The sequence below is a fragment of the Argopecten irradians genome, chromosome 3 (genome assembly GCF_041381155.1).
Source record: "Argopecten irradians isolate NY chromosome 3, Ai_NY, whole genome shotgun sequence".
Lineage (NCBI taxonomy): Eukaryota > Metazoa > Mollusca > Bivalvia > Pectinida > Pectinidae > Argopecten > Argopecten irradians.
The window spans coordinates 13,226,047-13,238,549 of record NC_091136.1 but is presented as its reverse complement, the minus strand read 5'-3'; the positions used below and the strand labels follow the sequence as shown (position 1 = coordinate 13,238,549).

At 34.6% G+C, this 12,503-nt stretch overlaps 1 protein-coding gene across 1 annotated transcript; it reads right to left on the bottom strand.

The window, feature by feature from the left end:
- Positions 1-5,259: 5,259 nt before the first annotated feature.
- LOC138317595 (calmodulin) lies at positions 5,260-11,870 on the bottom strand. Its single transcript, XM_069259372.1, has 5 exons — positions 11,729-11,870; positions 9,303-9,333; positions 7,748-7,891; positions 6,581-6,823; positions 5,260-5,480 (listed from the first exon to the last, which is right to left on the bottom strand). The coding sequence occupies exons 1-5, from the start codon at positions 11,729-11,731 to the stop codon at positions 5,452-5,454; spliced, it is 450 nt and encodes a 149-aa protein (XP_069115473.1). The 5' UTR covers positions 11,732-11,870; the 3' UTR covers positions 5,260-5,451.
- Positions 11,871-12,503: the final 633 nt, after the last annotated feature.

Sequence of the window (12,503 nt, the reverse complement as noted above, 5' to 3'; positions counted from 1 at the left end):
TATACGGCAAGTCCACAAATTGTGCATTTGACGTATTGTGAGCGGTACGGTAGATTTAAAGAATGGTAGTTATGTTTGTTTTTGACAAAAATAATATGTAAATGCATGTATACGCATAAAATAATTGGAAACCTAGAAAAAAGTATAGAAAACTGTGCCCGAGTGATTTTCGGAGGCAGTGCTCCACTACGATACATAGGGACCAATTCGTACCCGGCCGAACGGTATAGTAGACCGGGTATGTATATTAATTTTAAGTCTTGTCCCCTACGAGTTATGGCGAGTAACATGTCCCTTCATTTTCTGAATGTATTCTCCACAGCGGTTTAAATCGGATGAAGCTTCAATTCCTAGATGAACGCCTGGTAAAATTTCCCATCAAAATCGCTCTGAATTTATATTATGGGTTTCCAAAAACGTATTCCCGACTGGCTATGTCCGTATTGACATTTCTGAACAGCCTTGCGTTCAATGAGTTAGACGAAATTTGTTTTTAAAACTGTGCTAAAACACGGGGCTTTTTCAATAATTTCAATGATTAAAACAAAACTGGAAAACATAAGCAGAATTTGACCGTTATTTTGGTTTGTGAGGACTACATGTGTATGATGTGATATCTGCTATTTTTAAGAGAGATGATTATTTTCTTCTGAAAATTAACAGATTGTGCTAATATGTTTAGGCATAATACTTAATTTATTTGCAGATGCTTCTTTTGAAAAGACACATAATTTATAAGTTCTCTGCCCTGCTACTTCATGATTTTCTGTCCAGTCACTATACAATATGTTTGCCCCGTTACCTTTTTAAAGGCCCATACCTGTCCAAAACGTTTTTCATTCTTAGAATGGGAATGTTAGACGAGATAATAATTTTGTTTAGCCGAATTTTTTTAAGCTTACTATTAATACTACACTTATTATCCCTTTGTCATCAAATTTATTAATATAAATTAATGTTAATTTTCATAACGCGGGTCGTCTTATTTTTCCGCCGTCATCCCATTAGTAGTCTATCACTGCGCCAGACAGCAAGATAGCGAAATGAATATTCTGTTAACATAGATTACGCAGGAAATATTGCATTAGTTTGGCGTTTTAACCTTATCTTAGCCATCGATATGTATTTTCGTATGTTACTCTCAGACTGGCTTTTAATAAACTAAACAAGAACTTTATTCCTTCAAACAACAAAATTATAATTTAAAGGCCCACTGTCTTTCCGAAACGGCTTTTGATTTTTAAAATGGGAATGTAAAACGAAAAGTTATTACTAGTAACTTAACCTCAATACTACGCTAATTATCATCACCGTCTGAGCAATTTAATTATACATTTTTATGTAATAAATGGAATTTTAAGTTTCATAACGCGGTCGTCTCGTTTCCCATCGTCGTCCCAAAAGAGCAAAATTAATCTTCATTGTTCAAATAGATAACGCAGGGAATATAATGTTTTACTTGTTTGCTGCTGTAACCTCATCTTATGCCATGCTTTTGATTTTCTAATGTTATTATTATTTTAAGAAACTTTTTTTGTGTTTTTTTCCCCTGAAAGGTAGTGGGCCTTTTAAGTAGTAAGAATGCAATATTCTTGTGTAGTTAATCTTTAAAGTAGGAAACATTTGCCTCTAATTTCCCTATCAGGCCCCATTCCTCCTGCCCTCCTGTAGTGTTCAGGGCCAAATTCATGCAGAACTTTCCTTGTATGACTAAAGCTAGCAGCGATTTAAATACTTTACCTCTATTTCCGTATTGAACCCCGCTTCTTCTACCCCATGGGGTTCAGAGCCAAAATTACTACAAACTCTGTTCCCTTTCCCTTGAAAGTGTGCTCAATCCACTCCAGGACTGGCTATAGTAGCGATTTATTGGAAAAGTTGACAACGGACGGTGCATCTCCCCTTTTGAGCCCCCGAGGGACCAGATCCTCCGTTTATACAAATTGGTTCCCTTTCACCAGTGGAAGTTTCAGACTAAAATAGAACCAAACCCCTTCATTCCTACATAGGATTAAAGAAGTATAAAGAATTTGCTACCTTCCTCTTTCGGGTCCCTATAGGACAAGACCCTCCCTTTTATACAAAATTACTTAGTCCCCCTTCACCAATGGAAGCTTCAGGCCAAATTAATTTGCTACATTGCCACTGCAAGACCTGGGTCTGGTTGTTCAAAAGGTGACCACAGTTAACAATTTTTAAATTAAAGTAAATAGTCGGGCAAAGAAAACTAGTCTAAATGCGTTCATTGGCCTTCCAAAAGTTCTCACATATTAATACGACGGTCAAGTTCTGCTTAGTTTCCCAGTTCTGCCCATTAAAGTAAAGAAAAGTTGAAAGCATTGAAAGCGAGGCTGTGTGGAAATGTAACCAAGGACATAGTGAGCCGGGAGGACGTTTTAAATTCCCATACTTTAAATTAATTTCTTCGTACGCAGACAGATTTTGACGAGAGATTTTATTTTTCCATTTCATAAGAAATTATACTGGATACATTCACACCATTTTTACCGACTTTAGTCATCCTTGCCCGACTGTTCACTTTAAGATAAAACAAGGACATAGTCATTCAGATCCCCCGCCAATGGAGATATCAAAGCTGAAGTAAGTTTGATTGTGGAGACTTATGTGTATGAAAAAACCAGGAAAAAGGAAGTTGAGCTACAGAAAGATGGAGTATAATTCAAGTAGAGCGTGGTTGCAATTGTTGAATCAGGTATACAGCCTTGACATTTATATTAGACTATATACACAAAGATGGGTGGAGTTTTGCAAAGTAACATTTACCACGATATTTTCAGCAATGTTTCCATGGTAACGGAAAAAGTGCAAAAAATGAAAACCTAAAAATAGCAAAAGGCACTACTAGACCATAAGAACAATGTGTCTATGAAGTTTCATGGAAATATCTCTGCTGGTTTTAGAGTTGTGCTCCGGAAACGATTCTTACACAAAAATCTGCCATTTTCAGCAATGTTTCCATGGTTACAGAAAAAAAGTACAAAAAATGAATACCTTAAAATAGCAAAAGGCACTACTAGACCATAAGACCAATGTGTCTATGAAGTTTCGTGGAAATATCTCTTCTGGTTTTAGAGTTATGCTCCGGAAACGAACCTGATACAAAAATATGATATTTTCAGCAATGTTTCCAAGGTTACGGAAAAAATGCAAAAAATCAAAAACCTAAAAATAGCAAAAGGCACAACTAGACCATAAGACCAATGTGTGTATGAAGTTTCGTGGAAATATCTCTACTGGTTTTAGAGTTATGCTCCGGAAACAATTCGTACGGACAGAACCCATTTGTATATCCCACGCCAACTTCGTTGGGCGGGGGATAATAATTTCTGGCGATACAAATTTCATACCATTCTTCAGCACTCCGTTCTTAACTTACTTGCTGATTTTTAATGAAAATATATTCACAAGTTATACAGCAAATGAAAATTTCACTTTTCACTTAAGTCATATCTTTTAAGCTCCATTACAAGATTGGGTCCCCTAAACCCAAGGAAGCTTCAGACTAATGGTTTTTTTTTGTGTCCCCAAATCCGTCGAATTTTGAATTCAAAACTGTTATAACATCATTAAGATTGTTTGATTTGACATGTTTAGTAAATCCCTAATTTAATTGTAATTACAGCTTTCTAATTTTGCAGGTTCAGTAATAGCTGCCATGGTGACCATTCAAAATATGAATAAATCATGAAATTGCGGAAATTTTGCAAATTTTTTTTTTACCTAATTAAGCATATAGCACATCCTTGAACAAACTAATCATACAGTATTCGACCCAATAAGTGCCCCTCCCCTTTTTGTGGTCTCGTTTCTATAGCCCGGGCATCAGACCAAAACTATCAACACTGTATGGTCTACAATAATTTAGTCTTATTAAGCACCTTTTCATTTTTTCAATTTTTTAAACACCCTGGGCACTTATTGGGTCAAATACTGTTCATATTCTCAGCTCTATTTTTTTTTTAGACCAAAACTTAACAATTTTTTTTTAATTTCCACATTTTCATTATTTATGCATATTTTGGATGGTTACAATGCAGCAAAATTAGAAAATAGTCGTCATATTTGAATGAGGGAGGAACTAAATTATTAAATATGCAACAATTTAATCACTAAATAACAGTTAAGAAAATTTGATGAATTGGGGGAATAAGGGCCCAAACCAGTCCTTGGGTTAAAATCCATACATGACAAATAGGGATTTTTGTGAAAAGTAACAACTGATGGATGACGGCGGGTCAGACGAGTTAAAAATATACGAGATCTCGAGTTTGAAATCCTTTTTAAGCATTTGCTGCTATTTAAACTGGTGATATTTTTAATTCACTTCAGAGCAATAAAGATTAAATTTGCTGAAGTCATTAATTTTCACATCATGCCTTAGCTCAGACAACAGATTTAGCCATTTGATGTGTTTTTTTGAAAACTCCATTTTTTTACCAACAGACTTTAAAAGACCAATTTATAAAGGAAGAAAATAAAGCACTTTAAGTGATCTATTTTCTTCCTTTATAATTCTGTAGGTGAATGAATTATGGAAAAATCAATTTACATCAAAGGGAAGTAATTGACCAGGAAAAGTGACAATTTTCATATTTTCATAATGACTTGCATGTACCTGTAAACTAACACAAAGGAAAGAAACTGTCTAAAATCAACTAATCTTGACATATATTTAATTTTATTAACTATATATATATATATAATATATATACATATCTCCTGAAAGTAAACAGATTGAAATATAAATAAACATCCTTAATTACTATCCATCTGACAAACATGTATAGTTCTGTGCAGCTTCATACTCCCCGACCGACATTGAAAGAATTTTAGCGACAACTTGGCATATGACAAATAGAACTCAGAAAAAATTACAATAATGTTTATTTAGAGACAATCATGATTATTCTTTTTGTCGATATAATCTCACAATGAAGAGTGACTATCAATTTGTACACCCGAAACGTTTTCCTGGAGAATGTATACAATGAAGAGAAATGCACAGGATGCAACAACAAATGTCAACAGGTAATGAAAGAAAATGTTGATGAATGAAAGTCTGCCGACAACACAATCAATGGACACCTCCAACATATTTCCCCTCTCACTGCAGTTTTTAAATACAAAATCTTCAGAGACTAAGCTAACAGAATTTTTCCCTGACTGATAATCCATAACATTTACAAGAGTGGAAAGTAGCTCTACATCAAAAACTGGACATGGTTCCTTTTGGGAGACTATTAGTCCCTTGGTTTGGAAATACAGCAACTTGCTGTCAAAGGAATCCTTGTTGGCAATTCAGTCTGGCTTCCAAACAGCACGCATGGACTACACTTTTCCCCCAGTTTGGTCACAAGTGTACCAAGGTACATTCCACGTGATTAAGGACAACAAATTTAATGAAAAAACTACTATGTCAAAAGTCCATATTTACTTTGAGGTCATCATCGTCACAAACTCTGAAAAATAGAAACAAGAGCATTAATAGTCATCTGTGATATATGTGATCATACAACTTTATACATAAAATACAAAGGCCAAGAGGTCTGTATCGCTTACCTGGTTTGTAATGCCAAGCAATGTCCTTTTAGGTTTGTTGTTTCATTTCTGAAGGAATTTACCTCTAGTTTCCCTATTGGTCCCTGCTTTAAATATTCTGGTCCAGGGGTCAGAGCCAAAATTTACACAAATTCTCTTCCCCTTCGCCAGAGGATGTTTCTGGCCAAACTAGGTTACAATCTAAGCAGAACTCAATGACCAGCAGCTATTTAAAAGATTTACCTCTGTTTCAACTATTGGGCCCGCCCCTCCTGCCCCCCGGGGTCAGAGCCAAAATTTATACAAACACTGTTTTCCCCCCTTCCACCAGGATGTTTCTGGCCAGGCGTCAATCTAGCTCTGACCCATTTGAAGCAAATATGACCGTTTTTGTAACACAATATCCCCTGTGACTTCCTTTTCATTTCTTTTTTATACTTTTGTTTGCAAATTTCTTCATATTTATGAAAGCTACTGCATATTTTATGATAAACTGAAATTTTTCATTTTTGAGCTGAAAATTTTGCTTTACTAAATCTAAAAATAAAAGAAGTTGTTTTACAGTACTTTTTCGTCAAAATGAAGATTCAAATCCCCCTATATTTCGTCAAACTTTTCCCCCTATTTTGAAAAAAGGGTAGTTTCCCCCAAACCTAGATTGATCCCTGCTGGCCAAATTTGGTTACAATCCATGAGGATCACTACGACTAGTTGTGATTTAAGGAAATGTTGACGGACGGACGAAGGATGCTGAGCCATGACATAAGCTCACGGCCCCTTTGTGCCAGGTAGGCAGAGCTAAAAACCACAAAATCTTCAAATGACTCTTCGTGAAGTTGTTGAAGGCCTAGAGACCAAATATTAGGCCTGTAGGATGCGGACATAAATGGCTACTAAGTTTGTTATAACGAATGACCTTGTGAGTATGAAAATTAAAGCACATATAAAGTCTACTCTTGGATCTGGCGTGCAAAAAAATATAATTTTTCTTTATGATTGAAATATCATTTAGTAGGCATACCTTCATAATTGACTTGTCCATCACCATCAATGTCAGCCTCTCGGATCATTTCATCAACTTCCTCGTCTGTAAGTTTTTCTCCTAAATTTGTCATCACATGTCGTAATTCAGCTGCACTGATAAAGCCGTTACCATCTTTATCAAATACACGGAATGCCTCACGGATTTCTTCTTCACTGTCTGTATCCTTCATTTTCCGTGCCATCATTGTGAGGAATTCTGGGAAGTCTATTGTCCCATTACCTGTAAAAGATCAAAGTACTAAAAGCATTAAAGTAGGCATTATTGAAATAAATGAAAAATACATGAAATTGCAATTTCAAAACATTATAATTTTTTTAAACCTTACTTAGGCTGCTGCAATGGTTATATGGCTCTCACTGCAGCGTTTAATAAAATCTAGTGAAATAATTATGAATAATACAAGCTAAGAGACCCAAGGGCCTCAATGTTCACTTGTTGATCTGATATCAGGGCCCGGCACCATAAAACTTTCTCAGACAGATTTTTTACTCAAGCCTATGTAAAATCATATACTTGAGTAAAAAATCTGTCTGAGAATAGTTTTATGGTGCCGGGCCCTGGTCAAATTAATATAAGTTATTCTTAAGAAGTTATTTAAAGATTTCAGCAGATTTAATTCATGAGACCATGAATGGCTCACTTGCTTACCATTCCATAAAATCTATAGATCACAATCGCGGCGGTTACCATCAATTATGACTAATAGTATCTTTAACTCATAACATGGGTTGTAAAATCAAAGTCCCCAGTATCGGCATGGTCAGAAATTCAACCTGATGTGATCTGTATACCTACCAGGCTTAGACACTAACTTTATTTGCTTAGGAGACCTCCGGGCTCCTTTGATAATAAAAGTGGGGGCTGATGTGATCTGTATACCTACAGGTTTTTGATTTTTTTTCGCTTTTCATTCTAATCACAAGATCATCACCTGTTCTTACGAGTTTGATCCTAGGATAATTGATCAATATATTCTAAGATCCATCATACCCCTGCCCTCCCAAAATTTTCTGGCTGGATTGGAATCTTCAAATCTGTGGATTTGTGTGTTTTTGTGTAAGAATCTAATGCCGTGTAATTAGTGATCAAAACATGAGATAATGCCTTGCAGACAATATCAGATTTAACTTCAAGCATAATTACCATCAGCATCAACTTCATTGATCATGTCTTGTAATTCAGCCTCTGTTGGATTTTGACCTAGAGATCTCATTACTGTTCCCAACTCTTTTGTTGTGATAGTACCATCTCCATCCTTGTCAAATAAGCTGAAAGCTTCTTTGAATTCTGAATAGAAAAGATGTAATGCATAATAAATTGAAAACAAGAACTTTACATTATCAAAATAGTTTTGTTTTTTTCTTCATTTTTTTTTTAAACTAGAGATCCTGGAGAAAATTTGACAGTCATAATTGACAGATCTACATCTGTCAGTCAAATAAAGATCACTTTTCTGCTTTTATTTAAGGGGGTAACAATACATCTGAGTATCAATATATTGCAATTGTATGCCTCTCAACTCTATCAATCGATGGCAATTTCAAAAAGTTGATAACAATCGCCGATAGTAAGCCAAACTATCAATAATTTCAATAGTCAGATATATTTTTCTGTAACTTATAAGTCTAAAATCATGTACTCACAGAGGTTTGTACAGTAACAGACTAACAGTCACAATAAAATGTCCCTTTTCTATGCTTTTCAATCAAAACGCAAACATCAACAATGTTCTCAATCACAATCTTCATTGCGTTTGAGTTGGTACTGACGCTAGCAGGTAAAGGGAAGTAACTCTAAACCAATACTGCACTAGATGTACGTCATGGCAGTCAATTCATGATTGACTGGATTGTAATCCAATTCAGGTCAATACTATCATAATAATAATATTACAACTGTAGTCTACAATATTAAAACTATCGCAATAGTGTTTCCCTCGATAGCAATAGTATTGCAATAGTTAAAATTGAAGGCGATAGTCATCCCTACTTTTATTCACCCCACTATTTTTACTTTTTCATTAACAAGAGCCAAGACGGCTTGTATATCAAACCTAGTCCTAGGCTTAATCATGGTCAGTGCAGTATATATATTTGAAAGTACGTATATTCAGAGAGGTTAGCTGCGCATGTGCATATAGCACTATGACCAATGCATAAATATATGGCATCCAGCTGCAGAAACACTTTCGTTTTCACTTTTCGGCGAGTGTATCAGTATGTCACATGCACCAGTCATAAAGTACACAGAAACAATTAAATCCGACTCAAGTTCCAATGTTTTTGAGATAACAATAAGAAATACACTATCAGGAATATACTACCTAAATCAAGATGCACTTGTAACCAAACTTGTTTGATACCACGAATGTCAATGTGATTGTCTGATGCAGTCATTTCTTAAAATATTTTTTAATTTATTTATTATGTAAACGTGTACGTCTTCCCTTCATTCAAGTTGTTGTTTACTAATCAAAAATAACATTTTTCAGGGATTTCCCTCCCGGTTTTAACTTTGGCATTACCAGGGACCCCTAGGTTTGAAGTTTTGAAGTACCCAAAAATCGATATTGAAACCCTGACCCTTTTGTTACAAAGGGTATTTATTACTGGACGTTAGAAATCAGACAGTTTGAAATAAATCATTATGAAATTGTTTTTTCAATATTAATAATTGACGTTGTTTGTGCTTAACGTACCTGCTATTTGTTCTTCTGTTAGTTGATCTGCCTGAAATACGAAAAAAAAAGCAGTTACTTCCAAGTACTTCCTGCAAATGGTTACACTGCACTTCTGCACATCACACTCACTGCAGTGCATGCACTAATTCACAAAAATTACAATTTTTTCTAATTTCTTCACTCGCCCGTTACCCAATAACGCAGACGTGTAAGAGAAACAATAGGCAAGATGTAGTAGACTATGTTTAATATTAATGACAGATCGGCAGCTAATGTAACTTACATTTGTCTGTATGTGCTTTTCAATTGTTACATTAATTTATATATTAAATACATTATTTAAGGCTTCCAAGTGATGTTTTTTCATTAAGAAATGCAACAAATGCATAATTTGCTAAAGAGGGAAAAAACACTTTTGCAACTTTTGCTAATTATAGGCAAACTGGAAAATTAGCTACAAATTTTGAAATCTTGAATAACATTATTTAATGTTGCTGAATAAAATATAATTAATTTAATCTTGTGACTTTAATGTGCAAGAATAAATTAGATTGTTATATTTACAGTCCTGCATTTGAGTAACCATTTAGTTACATATAATTACCCAAATTCAGGATTCTGTGAAATGAAAACGCACAAAGTTGTTTTAAAGCGTTAAAGACATCATAATTTTTTACATGGCACCATCACTAATACAATTTACCATGGCCTGGAAAATTTTTTAAATGTACTTGCCCGTTAAGACATTTTCACTTGCCCTCGATATTTTCCAGATAATTAAGCATATGTGACAAAATTTTATGTTGTTATAGCTGTATATATTCAGTTGAACGTCGCCAATATATTGAGCGATTAAAGAGACATACATTGAATAATATCTTTTAAGGTCCAGGTCATCAAGAATTTTTGGCTCATCTGACTGACAATTGATCATAAGCTGTCAACATTGTCCGAAGACCAATCCACGGTCTGGGTGAGCGGACGAGTAGTACATTTCATCAGCTCTGTAAATTACTAACTACCTCTCATATTACTGAAATGGGGACAAATTTCGTTGTCTAAATTTTCGTTAAAGTCACAAACAAAATCACCGCTATTGTTTACTATGCCAGGGGCTAAAAATAGAATACAGGTAAAATTCAATCAACCATGCCATTTTGACTGAATTTCCATGATGGCTATTCACTGTACTAGTAGTCATTCATTATCTTTCAGGAGAGGCGGTACAATTGCAATTTCAGGGGATACTTTTCTATACCATCTGTATGCTATCTAATGAAATTTTGCCCAAATCAGGCGGTACCACAGCCAGGTTCAACTGGCAAAAAGTACCGGGTACCACCTGATATTGAAACCCCTGTTATGATAAAGTGAGACAGAAGAATTCAGTAACTCGTACACAAAAACATACTGCTTAAATCAGTTATATGCCAATATGAAAATTATGACAATTTTTGATACAAAAATTAAAATAGTAAGTGTTACTCAAATGCAGGAATATCCTGCATATGTGTGAGTGTGCCCAACCTGAATAACAGTGATAAATCGAACAGATGTGTGAGGTCCAGGCTAGTATGATTCCATAAATAACACATGTCCAATAAAAATTTCAGAATTTTACATTGTTTTGAACAAATCAGCTGAAATTGTCCGATAGTTTTCAAAACGTAGATTTTGCACTGGTATACAACTCTAGTTTGCATATAAATAATCCCTTCCATTTAGTGGTTTTCCCCTAGTTACATGATTAACTACAATAGACTACTAGACATGCACTGTACCAAACTTATGGAAATATTAATCCTGACACTATTCTTGAGTTACCTCCCCTTCATACTTTTTTGAGATATTAATTTTTATAACGTTTTCATTTCTTTTAACCTTGTAGAAATATTACATCATTTTAGTTTAAATGTTCATAAAAATTATTGTGATATCATTTTTTATAATCCAGGAAACGACAATATCCTCATTTACATCACGAGAGTTTTAATGTATTTAAAATACTTAAATTACAGGGACTATAAATTGGCTGATTAGTAAGCATTCTCGGATAAAGCAACTAACTTTATTATTATTTCAAAGAAATGATGATTGAGCATTGTTAACTTATTATAAAAATTAAAAACATGCAACAATACAACCGTATTAGCATGATGGGATGAATGTTTCTGGATCTAAATGTAGCAAGCGAAATTATTATAACCATAGCAATGATAGCATATCGGCTATATGCTAAACCAATTTACATGTTTAGGAAAAACACTTATAATAATAACATAATTCAGAATCCATTTTAAACTCTGATCAATACTCCATCTCAAGTCTAAAGTCGATGATAACGTTACAAAATCCAAAAATACACATACAGTAAATTTAGAAATAATATTGGCTTGGGTTTAAAGTCAAAAATTTGAGTTGATGTTTGTCAAAATTGAACTTACCATTGTGGATTTTAAATAAGCTTTCGGCTGTGTTCAGCTGCTGTAAATATCCCCCGTGTTTATTACACCGGTACTAGTAGTAGCCCTGCTGTTATATTCGTCCGCTGTCTTAAATTTGTATATATCCAAATGACCTGCTTTGTCCGTATACCAAGCAAATGTGTCCACAAATAGTGTATAATTTCTTAGCAGAAAAAGTACGTTTTAACTAGGAATTGTTGTATTAAGAATGGACTATTTTCAGTTCAGCCTCCATCAACATCGCGGAAATGGCTCGTATCTCGCCCTAAATTACTACGGAAACGTTTGTAACGGTAACGCTCATTGGTTCGGTTACACCTGCAATGCGACAACGCGCACTGCGGCAGATGGATGTTTATTTTGTGAGAAGAGTTCCGGAGTGGCAGTATACTCACTTGTCGCACGGGATACTTCATAATATTTCATATTAATTTGAGGATAAAACCTAGTCTTACCAACTACAAAATATGTGAATATTTGTTTATTATTATTGTTTAACTTATAAATTACTGTCTAGTAGAATGATTGTTAGGGGAACTAGAATGAACTCCATACGACTTCAAATGTGCTGAGTAAATCAATATTAGGCCATCGCACATATGTAGGCCACGACAAGCCGGTTAAACCTATTTCGGATCTCAAAACAGTTAATTTATATTAATCCATATATGGATAAGAGTTACAGGGGGTAAATCTCGATATTCGCTTTACGGCTTAAATAACTCACTAACAGACTCAGTAAATGGTTTTATGC

What these genes read in the sequence shown, in the direction of transcription:
- LOC138317595 (XM_069259372.1), bottom strand. An exon ending in AACAGAAGAACAAATAGCAG is followed by an intron (nt 7,892 to 9,302) that starts GTACGTTAAGCA and finishes TTTTCTATTCAG; the next exon opens with AATTCAAAGAAGCTTTCAGC. An exon ending in CAATGAAGTTGATGCTGATG is followed by an intron (nt 6,824 to 7,747) that starts GTAATTATGCTT and finishes GATCTTTTACAG; the next exon opens with GTAATGGGACAATAGACTTC.